Source organism: Schistosoma mansoni (assembly GCF_000237925.1).
Source record: "Schistosoma mansoni, WGS project CABG00000000 data, supercontig 0097, strain Puerto Rico, whole genome shotgun sequence".
NCBI lineage: Eukaryota > Metazoa > Platyhelminthes > Trematoda > Strigeidida > Schistosomatidae > Schistosoma > Schistosoma mansoni.
Window position 1 is genome coordinate 1,009,284 of NW_017386031.1, and position 16,445 is coordinate 1,025,728.

General features: G+C 37.1%; 2 protein-coding genes across 2 annotated transcripts in view; both read right to left on the reverse strand.

Moving 5' to 3' along the window:
- Smp_152460 overlaps positions 1–1,209 on the reverse strand; it is a gene marked incomplete at both ends in the record, with an annotated part of 23,484 nt that extends 22,275 nt beyond the window's left edge. The window contains one exon of the mRNA XM_018790467.1: positions 628–1,209. Coding sequence (XP_018646280.1) covers positions 628–1,209 — 582 coding nt within the window. The remainder of the gene's footprint in view (positions 1–627) is intronic.
- Positions 1,210–4,851: 3,642 nt separating this feature from the next.
- Smp_152450 (hypothetical protein) lies at positions 4,852–15,512 on the reverse strand (the record flags this gene model as incomplete). The annotated part of the gene is made up of 5 exons (XM_018790468.1): positions 4,852–5,158; positions 7,140–7,209; positions 9,113–9,364; positions 10,582–10,648; positions 15,507–15,512. 5 exons carry the CDS (start codon positions 15,510–15,512, stop codon positions 4,852–4,854), a joined length of 702 nt encoding a protein of 233 aa, XP_018646281.1.
- Positions 15,513–16,445: the final 933 nt, after the last annotated feature.

The window sequence follows — 16,445 nt, forward strand, 5'->3', positions numbered from 1 at the left end:
TTATTTCAATACCTAGTAACCTCTGACCTTTCCTTGCCCATATATATAGTTATCATCGATGACTTTTGTTATTCCAATCCTTTACATTCAATTATATCAATTGTTCCACATTATTTATTACCCCAATGATAAAACTCTAATGCATATTTGGTTGTAAGCAGCTGATGAGGAACCACGAAATATAATGAATTCATATTATTCTGCATCAATATTTGTTCTATCTTTTTTTAAATAGTTGTCTAATTTAGATCACTTCGTGATTCCAATGGAATTCAACAATCTCCACAATCAGAAGGGGGTTTTGTGGAGATTTTAGAAATTTTTTTATACAGTTGAGATCATGAGTCGATTGAAGCTAGACCACCATGGAAAACCTGGAAGCACTGGACGGCCGTTTCGTCCTATTGCGAGACTCCTCAGCAGTGCACATCCACGATCCCGCCTCGCAAGATTCAAACCCAGGACCTATCAGTCTCGTGCGCTGTTATTCAATAGAAATAAAACATATACTTGTTCTATTCAAAATACACTCACTTCAATATAACGATACAGTATATTCATTTGACAGTAGTTAGTTGATGGTGACAGATAATTTACTAGCTCTTTTGTAGAATTATACAGTATCCAAGGTGATGATGATGTTAAATTTTTGGACGATAATGTCAATGTATAATTTTCTTCATTTTTATCTAAATAAAATAAGCCTAGTGTAGGAATAATTTTACAATTTAAGTCATTTGGTAACCAACTACTAATAACCATATTAGTAGTAGTAGTGGTAGTAGTAGTAACAGTATTATAATTTGATTGAATAGGACTACATGAAAACAATTGAGATAGTTTATTCGTATTAGGTGTACAGCAGTCAGAATTATAATGATTAACCATATGACGATGATGATGATGGCGATGTGGTACTGTCATGAAACATAACATTAAAATTAATAATTGTACAGCACAAAATAGAATTAAACTAGGATCTGGTATAAAAGTTGACAATGATAACATATTCGAATGGTGAATATGTAGCATAGAAGAATGATCGGTGGTAATGATGTTACTACTATTATCAGTAGTAGTAGTATCAGTAGAAGTAGTATTAGTATTAGTAGTAGTACTGGACAACTTATTTAGACAATTTGTACAGAATATAGATGATTTCTTTGATGTATCATATTGGTATTTAATGAGTAAAAGTGTATAACTCATTTCAATTGTTTTGTGAAACAACTTGGTGAAAATCTGTTTTATAATCTCAATGAAATGGGAATGTTGTCGGGCAGATCTAAGGAGAGAGAAAAAAAAAGATGTACATTGCGCTGAATGAACTAATTATCAGAGCTAAGATAGTCAGTCAGTCACAATGTAGAACTTCGTATGTACGTACATCAGTTCAAGTTGCCATACCACATTAACACAGAGATACAGTTGTCTATTCAAATCCCATAGTGGTAGAAGTAGTAAGAATATAAGCATTATGTGAAAGATTAGGGTTTGTAGATGTTATTGAAGGAGTATAATACAGTGAGACAAATTTCGAAAGAGAAAACGGAAAGGGACATGAAGAATTCAGAGGATTAGAATTTGGGAGAACACAAAGAGTGGATGCACCTACGCCATTACAAACGATTTTGAGCCATCTCATTCAAGGTCTCTAACCATCGGTTGCTATCATCTCGCGGATTCCAACCAGATAGCCTACACCTACCAACATGGCTCAGTCCACTTGTCAGTGACTTCATGGATTTGTGCCATGTTTTGGTCTGGTCGCCCCTAGCTTTCTTCCAATCTACTCCTACTCCATAAAACATTGCACGTCGGGGCAGTCGGTGGTTGAGCATACGTAACAGTTGGTTGATCTTAAAGTAACATTCTTAATAACTGGACAAACATTGTAGAAGCTGGAGCTATTTGGAGACAGTTATCAAGTTATTATTATATATTATTTTGATGTATATCTATTAAGTTTATGTTGGGGATGTTAAATCCCCAGAACTTACTTGATAAATGACTTATTTTTGTAATTTTATTTTAAAAATTTGAATTTCCTTGCTTTCGCGTCAAAAGCGCTCCTTTCACCTTCGAGTTGTATTTCCCACTTAGAAATATCTTAAACGCTATTGGTCCGTTGTATCTTTTTAGTATGCTATTTTGTAATGCTTCTTCTCAAGGACAACTTTATACTATATATGTATATATATATATATATATATATATATACGTTTGATTTCTTCCTATTGTGATTGCTTGTACTTCGGCTGCTTACGGAAATATTTTCCCCTACTTCGTCTTGGACTTCTCACTCTAGTTAGCGGGATTTGAGACAACAGATTAGAATAGCCTATTGTGTCACTGTGTCATTGATCTTCGTTCGTTTTACCGAGAAATCGTAATTAGCATCAAGTATATCGGTTTAATCCATTCACTGTTATTATACTACTTATTATAGCTACTTAATTGTCAATTCACAGCTTGCCTTATTCACAGACACTTTTCACTAGTTTATACATTGTTCTTATTTTTTTAATTTATGGCGTAATGCGCTTCAGCATGTTTGTATGTAAATCCAAGTCTATTAGAATCATAAAAATGATAGAAACTGGTTATTGGCTTTTCGAACTCAAGGAAGGGCATGGAGAAAGGTGAGAGGATATTCGACTGATAGGAGCTTGAGTTGGCCCAAGATCGACGGTGCTGGTCAAACGTATAGTGAATCAATTTTGGAACAACAGACCATAGAAGAAATGGTAGACGATGAATAGACAAAATTAGAATTAGAATTTTGATTGGTCACTTTAAAACGTTATATTGGTCAGCGTCTTCTATACACAATACAATTCAGAAAGCGATGACAGATGTCATTTATCTTATTAGTATAGTGAATGAAAACTCAGATGGAGAAAACCAATTTATTGTTTAATGCACAATCACACAGCGTACTTCACCTTAGGAGCAAAGCAAGATATTCGTAAAATCTATTGCCATTTAATGATTAAGAAGCTTAAAACTGATAAACACATGGAAACTAAAATATAGAGACCATAATTTACACATTGTTGAAGGTAACTTCAAAGTTATTGATATTTCAAAGCACACAGCACTAACTGCATGAAGATTCATCCTTTCGGGGGGACACATCACTCTTCAACTCACTTCCAGATCATTATTCCTAACTTCTAACAAGCATTCCCAACCTTAAATCATAATGTAGACTGTAGATCATAATCCTGAAACACCAACTCCTAATTCTAATTACCGATTCCAAAGAAGACTCCACATTTCGGACTCTAACTCTAATCTGTTTTGAGTTTTTTAGGAAACAAAACTATACATTTATATCACCTGCAATCTGGTTTAACGCGGCTTTAATTTCTGACGATCATTTTAAGAGTCTCCGTTAATCGCCAGTAAGTTCTGCTTTAAACTAGGGCAAAGAGCTGTTTTCAATAACTTCACCAAGCTCTACAGTTATTAATCCGTATAACAACAGACAAAATATTTAGATTGAATTAATCCTTGTTACAGATTGAAAATGGCAAATTTCATGTCGACTGCGTCTTAAATACTACAAATTACTAACAAAAAAATAGCTTCATTAGTTATATGAAAGTCATAAATGAAGGGTAAGAAAAAATGATATGGGTTAAGGTGACTGCTAAGTTCTAAACAATGGGTCGAAATAGTATAACAAGACATGCTGATACAAAAACAGGAGTTCTAGTAAGAAGCCATGACCAATGGAGTCCAATCCGTGTCGGGTGTGAAACAGTTATCCACCGCAGGTAATTGATGAACGGTTGCGCAAGATCATAGATTGATTGTAGTTAGACATTACCACAGTTAGATGCCAGTTCAATGGTCTAGAGGTTAAGCGTCTGCGCACGAGACTGGAAGTCTTAGATTTAATTCCTGTATGCAGAATCGTGGATGCGCACTGCCGAGGAGTCCAATACTAGAACGAAATGGCCGTCTAGTGCTTACAGATTTCCAATGGTGGTCTAACTCAGATCGATTCATGATTTCAACTGTGAAAGATAGGAATTGTTGTGTTGTAGTGGTTGAAAAAATAATCATAATAACACTAAGGATCATAATTAATGAGTATGTCATGCGAAATAAGAAAGTTGAATGTACAATTAAGAATCAGATAAATGTCTTGCAGAGGAGGCCAAATCATAACGAAGAAGGAAGGAGAACAATTAGAACTAAGAATGAAACGACCCAGTTGTGGGGAAGGTAAACAACAGGGTTGAATTAATCTTTTCCATTTACATCAGGTAAGTTTATTTGAATTGATGCTAATTTCTTCCCCTAATATAAAGTAAGAGTAATCTTGTGAGTTCTGGTAAATTACTAGGAACTTGACACATAACTGAGAAGGCACCTTCGATTTTAGTGTTATGTCCATAGTCGATTAAAGACAAGGGTAGAATTTTCAGTTTCAGAAACAAACTGATCTTAGCTAAACTCCTATTGAAAACCTGGAAGTTTTACATAGCCATTTCATCATACTGTGAAACTCTTAAGTATTACCAACCCACGACTCCACTGACAGGAATCGATTTAAAAACCTTCGGCCTTGGGCACCAACGCTTAACCTCCAGACCACTGAGCTTGCATCCAACGATATTGGTGTCTAATTTCAAAACAAAACATGATATTACGAGACTTTCTTCAACTCCCTGCAATGGATAACTATCTCGCACCTAATATGGTTGAAATCCACTAGTCACGACTTTTAACGAGAACGTCAAGCGCGAGATCGATAGTCCAGGGTTCGATTTTGACTGATTCAGTTAGAATTTTGTAGAAACAACTATATGTATATATACATAAGGATATGAAATGTACTTACTTCTTTTCATAATTACATTGATTATAACAAGGTATAGTATAATCTGGTGTAAATTGATTAGACCATAGAATAAGTGTACATAATGATTGACCAATTTCATATTTCATCATTGAATATAACCATCTATTTGATGATTCAAATAGTTGGTTATCATAACAACAAGTGTTCTTCTGGGAAGAAAATAATCTAGAATATTTCATGAGTATACCATGTTTCAATAATGATGGTAATTTGTTCATATCAAGACTAATCCATATATATGATTCATTAGTTAACAAAGGATAATATGTTTCAATGCATGAACTATAATGAGAGAAAAAAGGAAACCGTAAAAACGGATAAGAATGAATTTATTATTAATCAATAAAATGATCTTGTGTAAATTTTGTAAAACTCAAGGGGATACAATTAATTCGCCTCAACAAATAGCTTGGCACCCCCAAATGCCCTGGTATTGCTGAGAGTGGGGAGAGTTAGCTCTCCCTCTCCAAATGCTCTCACATGGACAAGCGTATATAGCCTCTAACACGGAAGTCCTATTCACCGACTTCTCGTGTCATTACTGTTGTTTACGAAATTGATAGGATGAAAAGCGAATGTCCGGCGCTTTAACCGGGTTGGTGGACACGGCGAGTTCACCTACGGGAGTTGGAAAACCCTCATTCCAAACTAATGGTGTACATGGGCTCCAGGATCCTGAGGGAACAAATGGCGTATGAATCAATCGTTGGTCACCGGCTACCATGGGACTGCATCTCCTCACCATGCTCCACTGATTTGTGGATCAGACCCTTAGGTCAAATGCTCGGGGTGTGGCCCCATAAGGAAACCACCTGGGCAGTATCACAGCCTTCACACAAATCAAGTGAGATTTGTGCGGCGCATACATATGTGGTACCCCCTTGAATCAATATTTGTGTTTAAATAAATAAATAATAAATAGCCTGGCAAAAACAGTCGAATAGTATATAAGCTGAAATAATTGTATTACCAATGAAAATGAAAAGGATTAAATGTGAAGAAGAAAGAATAAAATAGTATATATGTAAAAAATATAGGAACTCAGTAAGTGGAGGAAGGTAAATGGTATATAGATTTATAACATTATGATCAATTCTGAACCAATATCAACCAATGCCTTCCATTTTATTTACTATTTACTTCAACACAAATTTTGGGACAAAGGAGACACCAAAATATATATGTGCAACACAATAAAAATGAGGTTGTGAAGAGGTAGAGTAAGAAAAATAACGGAAGTAGTAGGATAAATACAACCAGAGAGAATTCTTTCACTTAAAGAAGTCACTCTCACTTTTATGAAGTAAAAAGACAGAACTGCCACTGGCTCCTATTCTAAGATATGTCTGATAATATCTCAAACCGGTGTTGCGCTATCTTTTGGACTCTAACCATGGAGCCGTAGAGAACCAACAGATACCAGTCCTGTACAGCCTTTTTTCATACCACGACACCATATCATACACTGACCACCTCTCCGCTTTTCCCAACCAGTTTTGGAGTCAGCAAATATCGGACAATGTGGGATTCACTGGGACGACATGTCCAAGTCACCTAAGTCAGTGACACTAATTGAATCATCATCTATGTGTCCGAACACGCGTTGCCGAACTTATGTGTCACTAACATGGTGTTGCCACTAGACGTTAGCAATCCTTCGGAGAGAACGATTATCAAACACAGAGAGTAGTCTAACATCTTCAACTCGGAGAGGTCAGGTTTCACAATCATGGAGCAAAACTGCTCTCATCGACGCATAATAGGTCCGACCTTCTACACTAGGACTAACATCACAAAGGTGCCAAAGATGACTCAGATTGGTATAAGCGTGTCTGGCTTTCACTGTACGTGAACTTACCTCATCACTCACGCCGCCACCAGCACTTATGCAGCTACCCAGATACACGAAACTCTGGACTACTTTTATCTGCTCACTACTCAGGGTGAGTGCAGGATCAGGGGACCTGCCAGTCTTGTAAAGGCATTTCGCACTTCAAAGGTGCAAAGCACATACTGCAGTTGGCAATATTTCTTTGGTTATCTTACTCTGTAAATGTAATTGCATCAGAATTCATGCATCTCAAATTACATTCCAATGTCTTACTATGCATTATTTTACATATGTGGTGGAAAATAACTATAAAGGTTGACTGATACAAAAGTACGTTCAAATGAGGACAAATGATAATTATTCCCTGTAGTGATAGCAACCAAGTTTTTTTATTATTTAAAAAGCCTCTTAGAAATTAAAGTGTTAACTTACCGATCAAATTTATACTTTTTAAGACTTTGAGCACAAACATGTAGATTTTCATCAGATTGGATTTTCACACCTAAACCAGAGAAAGGTAAGAGAATTTCGTTGAATTACAAACATTTATTAAGGAATAACAGCCACTGTTTCAAATCTATCCTATTAGGACTAACCAATCATGGTTGAAACTGACTTCAATGACTTACGTCGCTTAACTAAAAATATGATACTGACTATTGATCCAAATCTGATTAATTTCAATTATAACAGAATAATAAAGTATTTTTAGTATTTTGAACTGCCTAGATAGACGATATGTGATTGTAGACACGTAGTGACTAATAAAAAGCATAAAGTTTTCTGGTGATCAACTGTATCTGTAATACACTAATCAAATTAGTCAGCAAAAGCCATGTTTAAGAAAAGTTCATGTGGCTAACTTCTTGAAATACAACAAATACATTTTGTATTGTTTGTTTGAATCTTCCTATTGATGTTTATGACTGTCTCGGAGTAAACATCAACTTTAGGATGCAGGTACATCCATCTGACGAGTCCCAAATGGGACAAAATGCGCGTCCTGGATTCCACTGCTTATAATACAAAAAAACAGGGATATTTCAATAGATATGAGTTGGATCATATAAGCAATGTTGAGTAAGAAATTTTAAAAAAAACGTAAATTTTCGTCAGCTTTAAAATGTTATCTCAAATTTTATGTCAATAATGTTATTTCAGTCATAAATAGGGACAGTGAATGAACATACGAAACAACACCAAGAAAAATCATGAGGAGAGCTTAATTTCGAAAAGATTTGACATGAGCAAGGATCAAGAGGAGTTTCCATATTTCATATCATTACAGTGAGAAAAGGGATATGTTCAGACAAAAATCAAAGATAAAAATAATATTAGGATGGATGATAGTAACTAAACAAGAAGCATGCCTTTAAAATACAGAAGTTTAAGTACTCATATTCATATAAATTTTAAGAAAAATGTGAAGATTGAATATATCGTTGCAGCTACAATCGATTCTGAATCACATTAAATAAGGTCTGTAAACATGAGTCGTGATTGTCTCACAAACCCCAACAAAGTTGTGAATACTTCCGGAATGCATTAATCTAATAATTAATCACCTCACTGACTAATGTCGTGTACTATTCTGATTACAACTAGTTTTCCAGTTTTCTCTTACACCAGTTATTATTGCACTCCAAGGAAAGTTGTGGCTAAACTTAAAAAGTTAATGACTTGAAAACACAATGGGACTGGAGAACTTCAAAACTAATACAAAATTATTATCCAGTTTACTAAGGTCCTAGAAAACTATCCACTTAGTATATACTTTAACGCTTTTAAGTCAAGTTAACTAGTTCCATCGAAAGACCTATGGAAGGTAGATTTTAAAAAATCAATAGATAAACTTGTATAACTTATATATTAACTTGTATATTATATTCGTCAAACAATCTCGATCGGGATACCGTTGAAAAGGAGAAAGAATATGATAGATGTTTTCCTTCAAAAAAATGGATTAATTAATCCATTAAGTACTTGAATGTGAGGGACACTCTATGTGAGAGAACTAATGATACTACACCTGCTTCGGTTTGGGCACCCGGGCAGTATCACAGCCCTCACACAAATCAAATGAGATTTGTGTGGCGCATATGTATCTGGTGCCCCTTTGCACTAATATTTATGTGTTTAAATAAATGAATAAAATAATGATACTACACACAAGCTAAACAGAAATAGTTATTAAGACGAGGCTCTCCAGAAGTATGAAATCGCAACCACACCATAGGTCACGCCCAGGACCTTGATGTCTCATCCCGAACACTCAACTATCAGGATAGCTGAGATAGTATCCAACTTTTCAGTGGTACCCCAAATGAGACCGATTAGTAGTGAATATTACCCATAAATAAAATCCATCTCCACATAATCTCATAAATTAAAAGAAAGCGACTTACAACAATAAGGACATACTTCATTTTTCTTAGAGAATGAATCGTAAAAGCCCAAAATAAGTACAACTTCAATGTTGTTTGATTGACTGCCATATATTTCAGGTATTTTATAACCGAGTGAGTAAAAATCGGTGGTATTTGAAAATTTTGATTTTTGATTTCTCAGTAGAGTGAGTTCAGTTAATTCAGAAGGGATAAACATAAAAGTTTTTCGCTTTGTTTTATCCATACATCTGCTGGTAATTCGAAAGGCAACTGTAAAAATGTAGAACGAGTAATGATGAATTTTAAGATATAAATATAAACGTTCTAAGGTCAGTTGGAAATTCATGTCGAACTTCAGTGGTTTAAGAATAATAATTTTAATATGTTTGGTTGACAAGTCTTGTGATAAAAGAGATCCTCGTAAAATGTTTTGTCCGAATTCTAGAATTCGTGAGTAGGATGAGCCGATATTCTTTCGTGTATGGCTCGCAATTAACCTCTTTAACCTGTATTTATCAATTCATATTATTTCTTTAAACAGAAGTATACTAGTCACTCGATGGGAACTTTGTCTATGAAGATAAATGAACACTGGACAGCACGGTTAATGAACGGTACCGGTGATTGCATACGAGACCGACTCAATAGATATTGGTTTATCGCCATGTACAAGATGAACAGAAACCTATCGAGAGCAGCATTGTCATTTATGAAGTTTGATTTTACGTATGTATTTCGTTCGCTCTTTTAATACTATAAATCAGTCTTAGCCACCTTGTTAAGCTTTCGATCCAAACAGATCTACACGTTTTTGCCATCTCGTTCTTTAATTAAATCTCATTTTCAAACTTATCGTGTTATGCGACCGAATTCCATAATTATCCTTTACCTAGTTTGTATGGCGTTTCATTTCAGCTTGAATAGGCCTTGACCAAATAGCATTTAGGCACTATAGCTGACGTAGTGAGACTATAATTTGTAGACGACCTTTGATTGCTGCCAGTGACCTTGAGAACGTTCATAAGTTATGACCTCACCGGTTGTTCTTCTCTAACATTTTTTTAAAGCATTAGAATATGGATTTGTAAAAATCATCCTTAGTCACTCAAACATTTTTCCGAGATACGTTTCAGTTAAATTTATCTATGACGGCATGCAAAAGAAACAGGACTTTTCTTTAAAGACTATATGGATCGAAGGAAGGCCATTTGCAGATTCGTTTAGAAGGTGGAATATTTCCCCAGTAACTCAGCCCTGAATAAAAACTGCTCGAAATCAAAGTGCTAACATGTAGCTCTTTGTGTCTAACCAGGTGCTTGAAGTATTGGGGAAGAGCGAGGACCAGTGAGAAAAGCTCGAGAAGAATAGAGCATGGGAAAAAGTGAGCCAACGTCCAACTTAGTGTATAGGTTACGCCTACATGTTGTGATAATAGAGATAGATACCAATAAGAAATAATATGATATTAAAATAAATCGACAACTTACCGACAAAATATGGGATTTCAAACTCGTCACGAACCTTGAACTTAAATTCAGCACCTACTTCTTCAGCCTTCAAATGATTTCAAAATAGCACAGAGGTCAGTTTCAGTTTCACTTTGGAAAGGACAGAAGGCTGGGTGGAATGTGCTAGTCCTAATAATGGTGGTCTCTCTGTCTATCCTAATTTTTTTATTGAGCCGACGGATGGACATTCAATCACGTACTGAGGTAATGAATTCCATTCGTCGATGATTAAATGAGAAAGTTGATAGTCAGTTGACAGGTAATTTGTTCTAGGTTCACAAACTTTTCAATGGTGTTCTCGTAGATTCTCTGTTTTGGGATACAAGTGAGGGCACATCGGTTACAAATTTAGCAATAGCTAATTTAAAAACTGTTATCAAGTTGTCTCTGTTCTTCTATATGACAAAAGAAATAGATTTAGCTTAGCTAGTCGAGCATCACACCAGAGCTTAGTTTCTGTTCTCTGAAGCTTTTTTAATGACTCACTGTCTCTTTTTGCGTAGGCGGTAGCTGCTTGTTAAGGACTCAATAATACTATGCAGTGTCGGTTACTATGTTAAGCCTATATACCCTTATTCTAGATACTAAACAGGTCAATTCATCCACTATTCTTAAGTCAAACTTATTGATCATATGGTTTTAAGACGTCTGGCAGCTATCGCACGACAGCGTGCAGTAGGTTTTGAGTCTCGACTAATGATGGCTGCTAAATCATTGTATGTCTGAACAACAGATAGATCACAGTTATTTACCGTGTATGCAACTGTTCCATGGTGACCAATATACATCACAATGCACTTGGAAGCTTTTATCGGTAACTGCCAAATTTTAGAGCAGTCAGATGATTTCTCCAGGTCCTTTAGTAGCTCAAAACTATCAACTTCACTTTGTATCGTTCTTCATATCTTGACATCATCAGTGTGTAACAAAGCCGATGATGATTGGAGACTAGTAGGGTCGTTTACGTACAGGAGAGGCAACACTGACCCCAAACTATACCCTGAGGCATTCTGATAAGCAATTCTCCAGCTAAACAACATTGAGTTCACCCATACTCTTTGTTGACGCCAAACTAAGAAGTCCTTTATCCACACTAATAAATTGCCTCCAATCCCGATATTACCTATATAACAGTTGGTTGTGAAGAACTTTGTCAAAAACCTCGCTGAAGTCAGTGTAGGTTATTTCTACGGGTAAATTTTGGAATTTAAGATGGCACTAACATTTACGGTCTACTAATAAGTCAGTGGGGCATCAATTACCTGTTCTAAAGCCATGTTGCTTTTCAGAAAGAATCCTGTCTTTGTCATGATACTTAAACAGCTCCTTCTCAATGATCTTTTCTTAAATTTCATCAACCACGCTGGTAAAGCACACAGGTCGACAGCTTTCATGTTTTTGTCTCGTTATTTTTCCAAAGATAGAACTTACTATGGCATTCTTTCAGTTTCTTGGTAATCAACCTTTGGTTGCGAATAGATTAAAACTTATGCTTAAGGGATTTGCGACAAAATTTGCTTATTCACTTAATAATCTAGAAAGCATTTCATCAGGTCCCATAGATTTGCCCACATCAAGCTTATTAGGCAGATCAAAGGCGTCGAGTTCGTTAATGGACACAGGATATAGTGTTTCTAAAGGGATACTTGTATGAACTGAATGGAAGGATATCTATACAAATATACGTTGCTGATATAGTTTGAGAATACATGAGCTCTACCATGGTCTTATTTACCTACGTACGCCTGTTACCCCCCGTCAAGGGGCATAGGCCGCTCACCAGCATTCGCCATCCAACTCTATTCTGAGTCTTCCTTTCCAGTTCTTTCCAGTTGCCATTCATTCTTTTCATATCGGCTTCTATTTCCCGGCGTTATGTGTTCTTTGGCCTCCCTCTTTTCCGCTTCCCTTCCGGATCCCAAGTTAGGTATTGCCTTGTAATGCACATTAGTGATTTCCTTAATGTACGTCCGATCCACTTCCAACATCTTTTCCTAATTTCCGATTCAGCTGGAAGCTGGTTGCTGTTGCTGATGTTATCCGATCAATGAATGTTGAGTATCTTGCGTAAACAACTGTTTATAAATACTTGTGCCTTCTTCACGATGGATTTAGTAGTTCTCCACGTTTCAGCTTCATACAGTAGGACTGTCTTGACGTTCGTAATGAAGATTCTGACTTTGAAATTAGTTAACAGTTGTTTTGAGTTCCATATGTTCTTCAGTTGTAGAAATGCTGCCCTTGCTTTGCCAATCCTCGCCTTTACATCTGCATCCGATCCTCCTTGTTTATCGACGATGCTCCCCAGGTACGTGAATCTTTCCACCTCTTCCAGAGTTTCGCCATCAAGTGTGATTGTGTTGGTGTTCTCTGTGTTGTATTTGATAATCTCGCTTTTTTCTTTGTGTATTTTGAGACCTGATGATGCAGAAACTGCTGCTACATTTGTTGTCTTCGTCTGTATTTGTTCGTGTGTATGGGAGAGGAAGGCTAGGTCATCTGCGAAGTCCAAATCGCCTAGTTGATTCCGAGAAGTCCATCAGATGTCGAAGTCTTCATAATCCAGTCAAACACCAGTAAAAAGAGGAATGGGGAGAGTAGACAGCCTTGTCTGACTCCGGTCCCTACTGGAAATGCATCTGTTAGCTGTCCTTCATGCACAACTCTGCACTGAAGTCCATCGTATGAGTTTTGGATAATGTTGTTAATCTTCTGAGGAACTTCATAGTGTCGAAGACGTTTCCATAATGTTCTCCTGTCCACGCTGTCAAACGCCTTCTCATAGTCAATGGAGTTGACGTATAGTGATGAGTTCCACTCAACTGATTGTTCAACGATGATCCGTAGTGTCGCAATCTGGTCTGTGCACGACCGATCCTTACGGAATCCAGCCTGATGATCCCTAAGTTCGGCGTCTACTGCGTCTTTCATCCGATTCAGCAGCACTCTGTTGAAAAGTTTTCCTGGTACTGATAACAAACTGATGCCTCTGTAGTTCTCACATTGACTCAGATCTCCTTTCTTTGGTATCTTGATGAGATATCCTTCTTTCCAGTCCATTGGCACTTGTTCCTCTTCCCAAATCTTGTTGAATAGAAGGTGAAGCATATTTGCAGTTATTTCAATGTCTGACTTCAGTGCTTCTACTGGTATATTATCAGGTCCTGCCGCCTTCCCACTTTTGATTTGTCTGATGGCCATCTTGACTTCTTCGATCGTTGGTGGAGTGACATCTATTGGAAGGTCGGTGTGTGCTGCTTCGATGTCCGATGGATTCAGTGGGGCTGGTCCGTTCAGCAGTTCCTCGAAATATTCTGCCCATCTTTTCCTCTGTCCTTGAATCTCAGTGATTGTCTTTCCTTCTTTGTCCTTGACTGGTCTTTCTTGTTTACTGTATCTCCCTGCCAATTTCTTCGTTGTATCATATAGTTGTCTCATATTCCCTTCTCTTGCAGCTTTTTCCGCCGTCGTTGCTAGTTCTCCCATATATTTCTACTTGTCGGCTTTTCTTCACTTCCTTGTATGCTTCTGCGTAGTCTGCTTGTGTTTTGACTTTCTCTGCTCGTGTTCGGCTGTTGTTAATTGCTAGTTTCTTGTTCTTCCTTTCTTTAATTTTGTCCAGGGTTCCCATAGAGATCCATTCCTCATGATGATGCTTCTTAGGACCGGGAACCTCCTGACACGTTGAAGTTAGTGCTTCTTTTATCCCTTTCCAGTTGTCCTCCAAAGTAGTTTCTTGTTCATTCAGTAGGTCCTGTAGAACTTGGAACCTGTTGTTGAGAGTTATCTTGAATTCGTGTAGCTTATCAATATCTCGAAGGAAGGCTGTACTGAACCTTTGTAGTGCTGACCTTCGGAATTTTTTGTTGATACAGATGTGATCTATCTGGTTCTCTGTGGTGTGGTCCGGTGAGATCCATGTAGCTTTGTGTATGCGCTTGTGTGGGAATATTGTGTCGCCTATAACCCATTTGTTGGATGCGCATAGATTTGCAAGTCTCTCCCCATTTTCATTTCTCTCTCCTAGTCCATGTCGTCCCATTATATCTTCATATCCTGTATTGTCCACTCCGACTTTAGCATTTAGATCTCCCATCAGGATGGTGAGGTCCTTTCGTGAGCACTTCTCTATAATTGATTGAAGCCTTTCATAGAACTGATCTTTATCGTCGTCTTTGCTATCATTGGTGGGTGCATAACATTGGATAACATTCATTGTGGCTCCCTCTTTCTTTGTTCTGAAAGATGCTTTGATTATCCTGGGTCCATGAGATTCTCATCCTACAAGTGCATTTTCTGCTTCTCTGGACAGCATTAGAGCAACTCCCCTTCGTGACCGGAGTACGGAAGCATCTCTCCTGTATCTAGCCTTTGTTGTCCAGTTTGTGTCCAATGGGTTTCGCTGATTCCGAGTACTGCCAAGTTGGATCTCCTAATTTCCATTGCTATTTGGCTGGTCTTTCCTGTCTCCCACATTGTCCGGACGTTCCATGTACCTATAAAGAGTGTTGCTCTGGTTGTTAGAAGGTGCAACTCCAGGCTCAACCCTCCTCCTTTACTCGGGCTTGGGACCGGCAGTAACTCTAGAAGAGCTACAGGCGGAGTTTCTACCACGGTTGTTCTCTACCAATGATGAACTACTACTGTCGTTACCCAGTCTCGTGCTCCTTTAAGGAGCTCAATATACTTGAAACATAGTAAACACTTATTCAGATTCACAATCATATGATGACTCTTCATGACAAATTGGAAAATTTTTTCATGTAGGCTGATGCAAAGCTCAAAGTTTATGTGACAGTTATATGCATCAATCTACATAAATATCTCATGGTGCGACTTCACGAAAAATCTTGTAAGCTAAGCCGCTACTCCATTCAATCTCAACCCCAGTAATTTATAAATACTTCCATTTTTCTCTCAATTCTCAGATGTCGTGTATATCATTGTAAGAGCCAAACTAAGGGTAAATAACGGTTCTGAATTTCAGTATAAATACAAATGTACATTATTACTTAAACGAATAATACCGCTCAGTTATTCAACCAACAAATGTTCCCTCAATAATCGATCTAAATTACAATAAATAGGCAAGTTGATAAGGAATGTAGGAAAATTACCGAGCGCACCAAAAAATAAGTGTTATTATATCCTTTCTGAATAGATTACGTAAAAATCCGTTTAAAAGATTGTTGTATCCCGAAGAGAATTATGAATGGTAACTTTTGAGGACTATTTATGGATCAGTGTAATATGTATATTTCCTATTGTATAATTGTTAAGTAACTAAACTATTCATATTCGTGTTCCACTTATCATAAGCTTTATTTTGACGTATGAAATATTGCTATACGATTTACTATTCTTGTGTTATCCCCAGTCTATAATTAATGGTCCCTCTATTCACAACCACATTTGGCTGAATATTGTACAAATGTTATTTTCTATTTTATGGTACGATGTGGTCTGCTTGGTTGGTATATAAACCCAGTATGTTTGAGAATAATGATTCATATCTGAGAGGCTGAGATTAGTGTTCTGGACTTGGTTGGCTGGGCTAGGCAAATACCAGGGCTGATACGCACTCTAGACTGCTCGTACGGTTTTTGTGTATCATTGCTCTGATCGATAATTCGCTCTTCTCTTATTGGCGGGTATCAGCAGGTTCATATATTAAAAGGGCTCGTGCGCACCCACACGTTGTAACAAAGATAATATTTTGTTGTTTTATAACACAAAGTGTTTCCAATTCTGGAGAAGTGCTACAATTCACAATGAAAATGCACAATCCCAGTCAACCCAAGAAACACAAAGGAGGAACAGTCAGTATGGCTGCCACCAAAATT